The 15,484-nt window shown below is 41.5% G+C and overlaps 1 protein-coding gene across 1 annotated transcript in view; it reads right to left on the bottom strand.

The window, feature by feature from the left end:
• The window catches only part of ADGRV1 (adhesion G protein-coupled receptor V1), a 301,407-nt gene that overhangs the window by 116,499 nt on the left and 169,424 nt on the right, over positions 1 to 15,484 (bottom strand). Inside the window, exon 83 of the mRNA XM_048504356.1 lies at positions 15,006 to 15,106. Coding sequence (XP_048360313.1) covers positions 15,006 to 15,106 — 101 coding nt within the window. The remainder of the gene's footprint in view (positions 1 to 15,005; positions 15,107 to 15,484) is intronic.

Here is a 15,484-nt window from a genome sequence, read left to right as displayed (position 1 = left end):
TTTAACACCACAAACCTTCTTCTCAAGAAAAAAAAACCTAGAACAAAACACAATTCCAATTTTAGAAGAGATAACCAGTTGGATAGCTTAGGTCTTATATGGCCTGTAAAATATAAGGGGAACAAGGCAGACCAGTGGAGCTCAAGAAACTGCCTCTAACCAACGATAGAACAAGCATCGATGGTAATGTTCCACCGCTTATGGTAAAGGGAGCCAACATTCCATGTAACTCCTCAGTTACAATACTGAATGAGATCAATGTGGTTTACGTAGCCAAGGATGGTCTCATGTCAGTTCCATCTGGCATTAGAAGTGTTCACACGTACTATTGCAGCATTTACACCAAGGTGGCTGTTGTCTGTCCCTGAGTTACTGTAGAAGTAGGCTGATCTTATCACCTCCAAGCTCTTCACTTACCTTTCATGAATTAACTCTAGCCACTATTTAGCGCAGTCACAGACATATACTAACAAGGACCATATGACAGGCTACTTCAGCTCCAAAGCAGTTCTATGTTTTGTCACATAGGGGTCCCCCCCCCCCGCCCAGTCCGTTGTATGTTACAATGAATTCTCTTTTAAAATGCTGCAACCAGTTTCGAACCATGTGATCCCAGGCCTCAATACATAGTGTTTGTACAATATTTTCAACCAAGTTTTATTTCCATACGAGAAACTGAAAATCAAAAGTTATTTTTGTAAATTAAGCGTGGCTTACAAACATTTTCTGGAGTACTGAGCATTTTGACATTTCACTCATGGAAGACAGCCCCAACAAAATGGTTTAAAAAGCCAATAATAGTTGGGAAACTATGAGAATTGTCATCATTCTGGAAGCAGGACAATGAAAGGGCAGTATGCTACAAATAGCCATGTTTGACAGATGTTATGGAAACAAAGGAAATATTCTGTGGAACCAGAACAGGAATGCAACTGACAATCAGATAAACAGCACCCGATTTCTAATTTTAGCATTGGAATTTGATTTCCTGCAAAGCAGAGTCAGCCAGAGACCAGTCCTTACCACCTAAACTTCCCAGATCTAAAGTTTGAAAAGATTAGTAATATTAAAAGCTGCATGTTCTGTAATTTGGCCTACTACTTTTAGATGCTGAAGGGCACAGCTCAAGAGGGATTAACAATATTATTATATTGAGAAAAAGCAACTGTATTTTAATTTTAAAAAGACACTCATTGTAGCTCTAACCCCACAAGGGGAGGTGACTTTATAAAAAACAACCACAGGGGTATGGTAAGATTTGGCTCACTGTGTGGATAGAACCTCAATATGACTGGCTCCATAGGCAATGACACTTATTCATTTGAACATTTCTATCTTCTCCATTTCATCCCATATGGTAAGCCCAAAGTGGCTACAACAAATTTATGACAACCATAAAATAACAGTAAAACGAATAGAAGTAAAACAAGGCCAGCTCCACTGAACTGGTCAACAGCCCAATACAACAATAACAGTCATCGCTCTCAGCCTAGACTCCAAAAGCCCCCATAAAGACGGCAGTTTCAGCAGATGCCAAAACAGTTTTCAGTAGATGCCAGATAGATCTCCTTTATTGTCGAAGGCTTTCATGGCTGAAATCACTGGGTGTTGTGTGGTTTCTGGGCTGTATGGCTGTGTTCTAGCAGCATTTTCTCCTGACGTTTCACCTGCATCTGTGGTTGGCATCTTCAGAGGATCTGATGGCAGTAAAGCAAGTGGAGTATATATACCTGTGGAATGTCCAGGGTGGGAGAAAGAACCATTTGCCTGTTAACAAGTGTAAAGTGTGCAATTAGCAAGCTTGATTTGCATGTGTTGGGTGGAATCCACCCATTTAGCATGTGAGTAACTATGAAGATAGCATAATCAATTAGTGAGAGCATCTGAATTGTACTAGCCTGACCTTTTGATCCCTTTGATTGCTTACTGCCTAGAGTGGTGGGTGGTTTTCTGGGTGGTGTTCACTAGCCATTTGACAGCTTACTGCCTGGAGACATCCTTTGTCTGGGTGATGTTCATTCATCTTGATTCTAGTGTTTTTCAGTACTGGTAGCCAAATTTTGTTCATTTTCATGGTCTCTGCCTTTCTGCTGAAATTGTCCATGTGCAAAGTGGATTTCAATTGCTTCTCTGTGTAGTCTGACATAGTGGTTGTCAGAGTGGTCCAGAATATCTGCGTTTTCAAATAATATTCTGTGGCCAGCTTGGTTTATCACGTGTTCTGCTATTGCTGATTTTTCCAGCTGAATTAATCTGCAGTGCCTTTCATGTTCTTTGATTCGTGTCTGGACGCTGCGTTTGGTGGTCCCCACGTAGACTTGTCCACAGCTGCACAGTATATGGCAGACTCCTGCAGAAGTTAGAGGATCCCTCTTATCCTTTGCTGAACGTAGCATTTGTTGAATTTTCTTAGTGGGTCTGTAGATTGTTTTGAGGTTATGTTTCTTCATCGGTTTCTCTATACAATCAGTGAATGTATGGTAAAACACTTTTCCTCTGGGTGGCAGTTTATCTTCTTTCCTGTTGTTGGTTCTTGGTCTTGCAGCTCTTCTGATGTCTGTAGTGGAGTAACCATTAGCCTGTAGAGCCCAGTTTAGGTGATCAGTTTGTCTTGAAGGAGGTGGGGTTCACAGATTCTTTTTGCACAATCTACCAAAGTTTTTATTGTGCTCCTTTTCTGCCCTGGGTGATAAAAACTCCAATCATCACCCAGGACAGAAAAGAAGCACACCCTGGACATTCTACAGGTATATATACTCTACTTGCTTTACTACCATCAGATCCTCCAAGGATGCCAGCCACAGATGCAGACAAAATGTCAGGAGAAAACACTGATAGAACACGGCCATACAGCTTGGAAACCACACAACACCCCAGATCTCCTTTAGTCAGACATTTCAAAATTGTGACATCACTATAGAAAAGATCTCTCCTTGTGATGGTCCATAACACTTCAGAAGGACCTTGAAAAGGAATTTCAATGTCTAGATATATCTTTACAGAAAATAAAACTTCTGTTTTAGTTCTTCTGAATCTTAACAGGTTCAGCACAAAAATGCAATTTTATAATGCACCACAGACTTACAGCGCAATCCTAAACAGAGTTACACTCTTCTCAGCCTTAATGTTATTCAAAGATTATGTGACACAATAATTCAACATTGTTTCTTGGTCCCCTCCCACTTTTGTTATGATAAAAGCTACCTTACATGGGCTTGGCAAGCAAAACAGCAGGTAAGGTCACATGTGCTTCTCCGTTCACACCATAGCCAGTCTCATGGCTCTCTTAACAGCAATGCCCATATGTTTGAGGTTTGGGTCAGCTGCAGCAGCAATGTCATACCTTCTTCCAATATAATTTTAACGGGGGTAGGGTAGGTCAACAGAAAGGAAGAAACCATGGAAGTGAACAAATCAATGTCTGCTAGAATTCCAATTTCTCTATCCAAAGAAGTAGGAAGGGAAATCAAAGCAAAGCTACAAAGGCAGGAGATATAAGGAACATGCAAAAGTTTTCTAATAAGCAGCTCTGACCACATGTTGTAAAGTAAAGAGATCATCTACAGGACAGAGACAAAAAAAAAGAACATTATGTCTCTTTGGAAAATGCTCCATGTACACAAAAGAGAAAAACCTTCTATTGAGTGACTTGTTTTTTACATTTCACACTCTTGCTCAACAAGACAGGAAATAAACTGTGGCTCAAAATGCTTTCAAAGTGTTTTTTAAGAGTCCTATAAAACGTCTGTTGTAACAAAGTGCTCTTCTATCTCCACAGCAAACAGTTTTCCTGTGTGTGTATGCTTTCTATATATAATTGTCTTAATCTTACCAGTATTTTGATACCCATGTTTTTCGTCAAACAAAGAACAAAAGTACACTCAATAAAATGGTCTATAGGAAAATATTCTTATCCAGGATCTTGGAAGGTCACTGTGCATAAGTAGCAGTTATGTTCTCTTTTCAGCAGCAACCCATTTGCCTTATAGGGTGATGCTGTCAAGGGTCTAAAACTTTTGGGAGGTAAAGGAGGCTGCTACTAGAAGAAGAAAGGTCAAAAGCCCTCATGCAGCACTTAGATCCAAAATCCTACCCACTGTAAAACTGAACACTATAATCTAAGACTAAAGACTGACAACCCAGTCCAAGAGGGCAAGGGGGTTAGTTTTCCAGCAGTCAGGGACAGTGAAACACTGCTATCTCCAAAAAGGTTTCCTGGTGGCACAGCAAGAGAAAATAAAAAGAAACCTTATGTGCTGTGCTGCAAACTCTCTATGCAGTCCTATGAGCTGCACCTGCATTTTTGCTGGCTTAAGTTGCCACCAGCAAAAGGGGAAGTTCCTGGGCTGAAAGCCCCCAGAAAGCCAACTAAAGCCAGCTCCCTCCAGGAATACTCCCATCGGTTCCAATGCATGTTCCTGTAGTAGAGATGCACCAGTACTGCAGCTGCTATGGTGCCCAGGCAATACAGAGCTCCACAGCGCCCTGGCATCAGCATAAGTTGCCCTCACAATAGTGTAAGCACCACTTACCTCATGTGGACTGGCCATAATGCCAACACCAGGATCAGGCTGGCTCTACAACCTTTTTGCTTCCCCCCGCCCCCACCCCCCCGCCCCCATGGATTGCACTGTGAATGCTGTAAACAGTCTGCTTATTGTTGCATCTGGTTTTAAACTCTCTTTAGAGATGCTTTTTAGATCTCTTTAGAGATCTTTACATTCCTCTTAGTTTGCTTAATTTCTAAAGATAATATTATTATTTTGTGCTAGAGTTCATTCTATGTTGACATTTGCCGCTGGTTTTTATAGAAAATAATTTCCAGCTGTATACTTTTTGTTTTCCCTTCAGTTTTGATGTAATTTTGAGCGTCTCATACTTCTCACCAAGGAGATTCTCTCTGCCAAATTTCAAGTAGATATGAGAATGTGTCCCAGTTTTAAAGGCAAAACTCATCTACAATTACCATCTTTGTTTCTCATCCAACTGGAACGAAAATGTATCAAAGACTGTATCGCTACCCAACCTGCCAAATTTTAGGCAGATGGGGAAAGGGTCTAGATTTTACAGGCAATTAAAATCTTTTAGAAACCACAGAAATACATAAAAGGGTGATTTTGATTAGTATTTCCTATAAAACAGCAGGCTAATCAAATAGTATTATTATGACAACAAAAAGCCTACAATCTCCTGGCACAGAACTCCTGTAGCCAATCCATACATACTTTATTGAAGTGATGAAGAGAATAACATATTCCAGTGTCTTGAAGAGGAAGGTTCAAATTTTAGCCTAACTAAATCAAAGTGTCTGTCTAAGTTTTCATATGGACAGAACTTATATTTAAGAGGAAAGGAGAGCGACAGCAGATGGATCTTAACTCCATTATTTACAAAAATCAATAAAACTGATAAATTCACAGAAAAATGGTAGTCTATTTTTTGTTCCTGTTTATAAAACAATTCAAGATATGAATGTGCAAATTACATCCTACACTGCTTACTATCAGTAGTCTCCAAATGTTATTCTTCTTATTTTAATCTTAGGTTACAGGAATTGGTGATGAATGAATAAATTATTAGTCAGGAACAGGCAGGATTTCAAAGAGGCTTAGGCATCATCGACCATGGGTTAGTGTTGGACTTTCTGGCTAAGAAATCTACATCCATAAGAGGAAGACCCCTATATGCAGCGTTCATGTCTCTATGTAGTACCTATGTAGTACAATCTACAATTAGACTTGATCTTTGATTCTGAGTACATTTCCCCAATGTGTGTAACTATCACTTGCTGTCACTGAGCTCTGGCCCTCAGAGAACACCATCCAGTTATAGAAATTTCAAACAGGTTTTCCTCAAGTTAAAAACGTCTACTGACATCACCTCTAGATTCCTTTCTACAAGAGATGGGATATTATGGCTCATGTATTGCATCCTACATCAGTGAAATGCAAGAGTGGTATTTAGCTCAGAATTACTGTTATCTTCAGAGCATTACCATTACCATGTTGGTTCTTTGGAAGATGAAGGCAATGAAGTGATATCTTTTATTGGATGCCCTTCTGGTACAATCTGCACACAGTCCAGAACACAAAGAATGAAGAATGAATAAAATAGTTGCTGCTACATCAGAGTTAATTTATTATACTAGGTAAAAATATTTGACTACAGGGTAAGCATTAACTAACCACTGAGGTTCCGCATGAACTCTCATTTTCACCACCAATCTACCTGTATTGCCTGGAGAAGAGCTATGAATAAGCTACGAACTCATAGCATAGCGATTGTCAAACAATTAGCAGGGCCTATGATCTCAGGATCAAACCAGACGTGATGCTGGAATAACAAGTTCTTCTGGTGCTTTCAAAGATAAATTGCAGCTTTGTGATACCAGATTCATGCTGAGTAAATGGTGCAGGAAAATAAGGAGTTGAACCCTTTGCACATATTTTCATCAATCAAAAGTAAACATTTAACCTCTCTCTCCTCACACCGCAGTCCTGAGTTGAATTGGGGGGTGAGGGTGGCTGTAGCTGCCAAAAAACCCAAAAAAACTGGAAAGATCCAATCACAGAACTTCGAGCACAACTTTTCTTTCAGCCTTTAACTCATTTGGTTAAAACACTATGCTAACAGTACAAATGTTTTCAGTGCTACAGAAAAGATTTTACTGCCACCTGCAGGTTATGGCAGTTTACAGCCATTCAATTTTAAACATCACAGTCAGCACCTGACTCATTCATTTTCTGTGAATCCCAGGCTTCAATCTGTTGTCTTTCAGTCAGTAGTCAAGGCTATTCACGTCTGGAAAACAGAGTAATATTTAGGTAAAAGTAAGGGAAGGGGGGGGGGGGGGTTGTGCGGCAATAGATACAAGCCATAAGAATATCTCATGAGCAAACATTACAACACAGAAAGGGAGTTGCATATGAACAGGCTGATAAAAATAACTTGTTCTGATACTTTGGACAAGCTCAAGGGGTTAAAAAATAAAGAGATTTAAATATATATATATTGCATAGTGCCTAACAGCTAAAATTAAAAACAAGTCATTCTAAAACCCAAAATAAGTTTTATCTCATTAGGCGAACTTCCAGTGTTTAACACTTAAAAAGCCAAGAATGATTACACATATGTAGTGTCACAAAAGACTTGACATGTTTCAACCCAAAAGAGTCTTTTTCAGAGGTTAGTAAAATACACAAGGTCCTTGGCCTTTTTTTTTTTTTGTGCACGTGAGAACAGACACTGGGATCTTACTTCAATCCAGAAGATTTTAGTGGCCTATAGATAACACATAGATGAGAAAATGGCTCCTTATCTAATTGTATTTTTATTGGGAGCTACTATTTACTATAGACACATATACAAAGCTCCTGGCCTGAACAGGAAATTTTAGTTAATGCATTTTGAAAGATACTTGTTTGTGGTATAACCATTATTGACTGTTTAACAGTTCAATTCAGATGGGGAGCACTCTGCAGCAGCAGGAGATAGTGCCACAAAGGCAGCAACACACCAATTCCAATGGAGCTCCAGGCAGCATAGCAAGCAATGGGGCGAAAAGACCCCACTGCTGTCGGGAACGCTCCATGGGAAATAATGACTGATGCCATATGTTATTGTAGGGCATTCCCAGGCCAAAAGCCTGGTGGAAGCTAACTAAGGTAAGTTCCACTCCACGAAACACCCTTAGCCTGCCCCCAGCTGCACTCCCAGGGCCCACCTGCTTTCCTGTTTGCCCTCCCTGCCACTTAAGCTGGTGGGGTGGGCAAACACACTGGCTCCAAGAGCCGCTTCGCTCTTTCCCCCATCTGGATTCAGCTGTAAGTGTAATACACAGAAAGTGTGCCTATTGATATAACACTTGATTTGGGTTTTGGCATGACTCGTTTTTCATTTTTGGCACTGTGCAATAAAAAAAGTATGTATGTATAGACATACCCTCAGCCTCTCAAATTTTTGGTTCCTAACTTGTTCCACAGGTTGGGTTTTCTTTCCCGTCAGTTTGGCCATTTCCACACGGCACAATTACACCAGGTTAAAATAGGTATCTTACAATCTGGGTCTATTTTATCCCGGTTTCTCCCTTTGCATGGCTGCCCGTTTCTGTGAAGGAATCAAGGGAGGACAGGAAGGAACTACTCCAGTGTGTTTCGCACAAGTCCAGGTCTTTTGTATTTACATCGCAAGCGTATCCATGCATGCACAAACATCCCTGGTGTCCCGCGTTCAGATTGGCCATTGTTTTGGGGCATCAGCTTGAATGAACATATCTGCTTTGCTTTTTGAAATGCTGGCCCACAAAAAGGCTGCGCGTCTGCGTAGCGAGGAGGGGAAAACGAAGCCCCCCCCCCCCCTTCCAGTTCTGGATAGGTCCCGGCACAGGCCTCAACACAGCAAGTGGTAGCATCAGATCACATTCCCAATCACAATCTCATATTTTGGAAGAAAACAAGAGACTCCCTCCTGTGAGATGCCCATTAACATTCAGCCCAAAGTGCACATCTCCCTAGCTGTGTGTTCCAAGCAACCAGTACATGTACAGAAAAAAAACAGGGACATTTTGGGACTCCACTCCTGATTAACCCAGGCAAAACGGCACCCGGTCGATACCATCAGTAGAAAACGTGGTTGGGGGAATGTTTCGGGAAGGGTGGGCTGCAACAGTTGGTGGCTCAGCAGAGTTGAAAACTGACATGATGTCAGGTGGGGAGATTGGGGGTGGCAGGGTAGGGAGATTAGTGTGAACTTCTTGGCCAAACCAGGATATTTTCCTTGCTGAATCCCGGGATATTTGGACCGTGAGAAATGACCTTTGTTGGTTAAAAAATAACTTTAGAGACAGGAGGCACATGTCTAGACATTTTTCAGTTGAGTTCCATCCAAATCTTCTTCTTGTTCTTGGGCTATATTATTCCTTGAAGTTGAAAGCTTAGTTGAGATTTGATTGACTTCCATTAAATGGGCTGGTCAGTACTATGCCAGTTTAACATCAGCAGTACTGCAGATATGGATACTTCTGTACCATTAACAGAGCCGACTCCACTTTCATGCAAAGGTTCAAGATACAGCTAATCAGTTGAGTTATATATATTTATGTTGCACAATGTCCGTTCCAGATGAACCTCAAAGGGCCCCAACATACAGGAAAGCCATATGCCTGCCTACTGCGATGCAACTGAGGGGGCGGCAAAGAGTTTTTCAGCTGCTCAAATAGTTGAGAAGCTCAGCTGGCTTCTGCCCCCTGTTCCTTTGGATGTATCTTCTCATAGTCCCCCGCCTTTGCTTGCCAGTCGAAATCTTTTTGCTCAGAATGGAACATGATAGTTAAGGCACCAAGAACACTGCAAAAGGATCGTCCACCCCCTCCTTCATGGAGTGATGCCTCCTTTTCATTAGCAAAATAAAACTGCTTTTGCTGCTGACTCAAAGTTCATACCTTTCTTTTATTTTGGGCAACCTTTAGAATTGCTTCTTTTCACATGAAACAAAAAAGAGAGACAGAGAGAAAGAAAGAAGAAGACTCTTGTGGCAGCCTTAGAGATGAACAGATTTACTGTGTCACAAGCTTCCTTGAACCAAAGTTAATGTCACCAGATGCAAGGAGTATATATAATCCTTTTTGTTTGTACTAAAACAGACATTTCCCTCTGTTCCCCACTCCCCCCTTTCTCTTCAATATCTCCTCCTAACATCCAGAGCCAGAGCCAGGGTGGGGACCTTGGTTCACAATAATAAGAGATTTTATTCATGGATATTACAATACTAGTGGTGGTAGAAAGTGCCTTCAAATTGCAACTGACTTATGGAGAGCCCATAAGGCAAGAGATGAGCAGAACCCATTTACTATGGCCTGTCTGTACATGGAAACCTTGGACTTCCTTGGCAGTCTTCCATCCAAGTACTGACCAGGGCTGACCCTGCTTAACTTCCAAGATCTGATGCGACTGTTAATCACCTTTCGTATCCAGGGGTATCTGAATAGTGCTTCCAAACCCAGGCTAGTTTCAGGCAGAGAGTTCCTAGGGCCCATACTCCCCAACTCTGCCCACCACTAAGCCCTGCTCACACCCTCTTCCTTCCCACCCATTCTCATGACACATCTGACTGCATGTCCTCCCCCACCTGCTTCAGAGACCTCCCACCACCCATGCTCACAGCCCCCTGCTCTGCTCACCACCCTTCCCTGGTGCTACTGGGAAGTGCATGCTTCTGGGACCATGGCCAGTACAGCACTAGCAGGTGAGTAGGAGGAGAAACAGCAGCATAGGCTCTGGCAGCTGCACCATTTTAGGTAATGATAAGAAGAAGAGTTGGATTTATATCCCCCCTTTCTCTCCTGTAGGAGACTCAAAGGGGCTTACAATCTCCTTGCCCTTCCCCCCTCACAACAAATACCCTGTGAGGTAGGTGGGGCTGAGAGAGCTCAGAAGAACTGTGACTAGCCCAAGGTCACCCAGCTGGCATGTGTTGAAATGCACAGACTAATCTGAATTCTCCAGACAAGCCTCTACAGCTCAGGCGGCAGAGTGGGGAACCAAACCTGGTTTGTCTAAATTAGAGTACACTTGCTCTTAACCACTACGCCACTGCTGCTCCTGATGCAAACTGATGTCAGTGGACATAATTCAGAAAAAGACAAGCACACTTAAGGGTTTGTTCATTGGCAACTGGGACCCCAGCATTTTACATAAGATCAAATTTGACCAAGCATTCTTTCCCCTCCATGAATAAAAGGTAAGAATGAATCTTTTCACAAAGTCTAAAAAAAATCTCTCTATATATAAAAAGCTAACAGTGTTTTTGTTGATGACAGTATACCTCAGTAACTGCTGGGCCAATTCCTCTGAAAATTCCCAGCCACTATAGTCAACCAGGCGAGAGTGTTTTTAGATGTTCACATTCCTGAAATTTCACACCTGGCCCAGGTAAAACGCCTTTTTCCCGGCGCTCCATGGTGAAGGACATGCAGCTGCCTGTGTGTAACTGTCACCCTTAGAATGTTCGTGTTGCTTAGAATGTTCACTCAGATGGCCAGATATGAGCAGTGGAAACAGTACACAGGCAGTAACTCGAGTGGAAGTGAAACACATACACACACATACACAAAAGGGAGAAGGAAGGGAGGGAAAGGGAGGGAGGGAGGGATGGCATGCAAGGGAAGAGAGGAAGGGAGATGAAAGGGACGGAGGGGGAGGCATGCAAGGGAAGAGAAGTGAGAGAGGGGAGAGAATGAGGGGTGGCATGCAAGGGAGGGGAAGCAGGGGGCCCAGCATCTTGATATCTGAGCCCTTTGGGGGAGGGCGGTATAAAAGTGGAATGAATAAATAAATTAAATAAATAAATAAATAAAATATGACCCACCCACTGTAGTGGGGGGAAAGGGAAGGGAGGGAGAGGGAAGGGTGGCATGCAAGGGAAGAGAAGTGAGGAAGGGAAGAGAGTGAGGGGCGACATGCAAGGGAAGGGAGGGAGGGGCCAGGCACTCTAGATTCCCTGAATACTGCGGTTACAGTTAAGAAAACCAGGCACGCATTACTCAGGAGTAAGCTCGGTACAGCAACTGTGACATACTTTGCATGGCCGCATCGCGCCCCTCAGAGGGTTTCCTCAGAAGCGACACCCATTGCCACCAACCAAACTTACTCCCAGGTAAAGGATCATGGCCAGCCAGCCTTGATGTGTGGGAGGGGTGCCTTTCCATTCCCCCCCCCCAGGAATGCGGGCACACACATCAATGACATTGCACAATATCAGGCTGCATGTTTGCATGAGCACGTACTGCTGGCCTCTGCAATTGATTTGCTGCTACTGTTCCTTTCCCATTTCACCACAAGAAGCCACAGCAACGCGTGGCTGGGCCCCGCTAGTATTTTCATAATAATCCAGGCTCTCTCAATATATTCACTATTCTTCCTACAGCAAGGCAAGAAGTTAACAAATTCAAACAAGTACAATCTTGGGAGGAAATTTACCCCTCAGTTTTGATACAAATATAAGAAGACCTATGCTGGATCAGACTAATTATTTATTAAGACCCACTCTGCACAGTCCAATAAACATAGGTTTAGAATGGGGAAAAAAATCCCACCCCAAAAGCGAGTCTGCCCCATGTTATTTTCCCCAAACTGTTGGGTTTTTTTTAGAAAAGCGCTATTCACATGAAAAATCCCGGCTTACAGCTGCTTGTGAGCGAACGACCGGGCAGGAGGCGATTTATTCAGCAGCGCTTTCCTTTTTTTATTTCGCGGCTTACATCTACATAGCCATGCAGGTGCAAATGGCCATATCGTAGTATTGTGAGACATCAGCATGGCTGTGGGGGTTCACTTCTGCATGCCTGAGTAGTTACGCATCCATCGGAGGTAAATAAAAAAAATAGACATGCCTCCATGCAAAGATGCAACAGTAACCCGCATTGTTTCCGTGGGCTCCAATCACTGCCTGCGCGGATGCATGCAAATATGAAAACAGGAAAATGGGCTACTTTATCCCAACTGCAACCCACATTTGCTGTGCAGAAGGGGCCTAAGTCCATTATCTTATGTTCCATAATGGCAGACTAGATGCCTCTGAAGATCCTCAAGAGGCTATGTCCCTCCGAAAGTGATCACTTTTAAAGTTCTCTCTAGATTTCAATTTATGTGATTGAATTATACACCTGTCAATAGCAAATAAAGTTAAATTGTCCACTGGGGGCCAAACCTTCACACTGGCATACATTTCAGTGACTGCAATAATTTTCTTGTAATGCCACCAAAATCATGTTGCTAAATTTCCATCACAGTTCCCAGAGGCATCCTTGGACGCAGGAATACTTGAGTATCAAGGGGCTACATTAAAAGTTCACATTTAGTATAATCTCATTCAGATAAAAGAAGATGCACACTTTTCATTTGAAATACTTCTTTTCAGAATTCAGCTTACACAAAATGAAGCTCTCAATCCTTCACCTGGTATTAATCAAGTTTCACAAAATGAGCAAAGCGTTTTTTATTGGCAGGGAAAATTGAAAGGATAAAAGGAGTCAGGGAGGCAAATTATTTCAGTCTGGGTCCTAGCTCTTGGCTACAACACATATGCCTTTATTATCAGCACAATTATTCAGTATTGCCAGCATCCATAGCCAGTGGGAATAAAAGATACTAAATTAGTCTTTCATCTACTGCACTAATTCAGAGGCCCTTTCACATGTGCTTCCTTAGGGGAACATATGGAATTGTCATTATTTATCCAGGCCATGTCCTTTATTCCTTGCATCATTTCCAGTTTTTTCCATTCTCAGACAGCTTCTTGTTCCAAGCATTCAGGCATCTAGTTTATTTCTGCGGTTTTGTAAGCTTAATTTCCCTAACTTCCACTTGATACCAGGCCAATCCTCTGACATATATTTACTGTGCCTAAGAGAACTTTTACTGTATATACTCATGTATAAGTGTATTTCAAAATAAACCAGTTCCTGCATAACTTGTGTTAAGAAACTTTAGTACCATATTCTTCATAAATAAATGTAAAGAAAAGACTACTGGTCACAACCTTTCCATTCTCAAATCAGAATAAACACAAATCTTATCAGGACATCATAAAGACTGGAAAAGTTATTTTTGACTCACAACCATTGTAAGAATCACTTATCAATGAGCTTCTAGTCTTTCCATTATATGTTCCTGTATATAATGCAGATGTTAAATCAACTTCAGGAATTCAATGAAAATCATTAGAGTATTTAAATGCAAAATATTTAATCTTCTCTTGATAAAGAATATTACTGCAACATGACAGCTGAAACACTATAGTGAATAGATTGAGCTATCTGAATCAGTAGGGCCCTGGTTTAGATGTCGCAATATGAGAATGATGACTATCTTACAGGATGTTGAAAGAATTATGGCAAGACAAGGGGTGACCTCCAGGAACCTGCCGTCTATACTTGGCATTCTGTATTACGGAATGGCCTGCTCAAGAAGGCCAGGAAGACTCCAACATTTCTGTTGTTCTACAAACTACGTCAAACAGAATTGTTCAGGAGGGCTTTTTTATAATAGTAGGAAGGCTGTGGTATAATGGAATAGTTCAAGAAGGAGCATTTATAACAGGAACATGTCTTTGCCACTATGCATGGAACATATTCTCTGTTTACTATATGCATTATTCTGCAATTGTTTTCTACTTTTGTAATGCCACTGTCTGCATTGTTTGACACAAAGAATACATGAAACTGCTTTATGCTGAATCACACTATTGGCCTATCAACATCAGCACTGTCTACTTAGACTGGCAATTGTTCTCCACAGTCTTAGGCAGAGGTCTTTCACAGGAGATGCTGGAGGTAGACCCTGAGATCTTCTGCATGCAGATGCTGTGATACTGAACAATGATCCACATCTGATGCTTTTGTACTATCTTGAATTTTTGTAACCTTAATCCTAGCATATTAATAGATGTCTTGACCTATTTGATTGCATTATTTCACACCACATAATGCAGCTTGAGCCTCTATGAGAAAGACAGCTGATAAATGAAGTAAATAAATAAATTTCAACATATGTAGCACCTTTTCTTCCCCACCGATTAAGAGTAACCATATTCCAATTCCACATTTCTGGGTTTGCTGAAAAGGAAGTCAGGATTACAGAATGTGGCCTCCAGAGGTAGTGTTTCCAAACAGCTGTCTTTAAATTTTTTTTACAAACTGTGACCCCTGCCACACATGCAGAATAATGCACTTTCAATCCACTTTCACAATTGTTTGTAAATAGATTTTGCTATTCCACATAGCTGCAAAGTGCATTGAAAGTGGATTGAAAGTGCATTATTCTGCATGTGCAGAAGGGACCTATGTTCTGCATATATCAATATTTTTCCAATACTTTGCATAATTATGTAAACTGCAACAAATTGCTAGATTGCTATTTTCATGTTTCCTCCAACACAATTTAAAGCTCTTAGAGGGATAATTAGGAAGAAGGAAGAAGATAATAATTATATTTAACATGTTTTCCTACCTGAGTACCCAAGCAGGCAACTATCATATGAGTAAGAAGTTTAGCTGCAAACATTGAAGACCTGGTACAGAAGAGGTGTGCAACAATAGCCAAGATTAAGCCTGTTAAAAAAGAAAGAAAATATAGGTCATTAACCAATAGATCAAATGTTGCATCTGACAAAGTAGCTAGAGAACTATTAAAACCTGAGAACTATTAAAACTTGAGTCCCCGAGAGGCAGCAGCAGTCTCTACAAGAGGCAGCAAAAGGGAACAGATGAACAGAGAGCAAAAGGTGAGGTGTTGGGGGGGGGGGGATCCTTAAAACTAAACCTTTAACTGTGTGTGTTTATGAGGGCCTGTGTGTTTGGTTTTTGAAGGCTTGGAAGGTCTTTTATTTGTATGGGGCATTTTCTTTATTTTTAACTGCATGCTTGTCTCAGGCTTCTGAGAGATGAGGCTTCTGATGAGTCACTAGCTTTATTTAACTGCCATCCAGT

The sequence above is a fragment of the Sphaerodactylus townsendi genome, linkage group LG07, assembly GCF_021028975.2.
Source record: "Sphaerodactylus townsendi isolate TG3544 linkage group LG07, MPM_Stown_v2.3, whole genome shotgun sequence".
NCBI classification, from domain to species: Eukaryota; Metazoa; Chordata; class Lepidosauria; order Squamata; family Sphaerodactylidae; genus Sphaerodactylus; species Sphaerodactylus townsendi.
The sequence above is the reverse complement of the archived record's forward strand: the minus strand, read 5'-3'. Positions and strand labels throughout refer to the sequence as shown.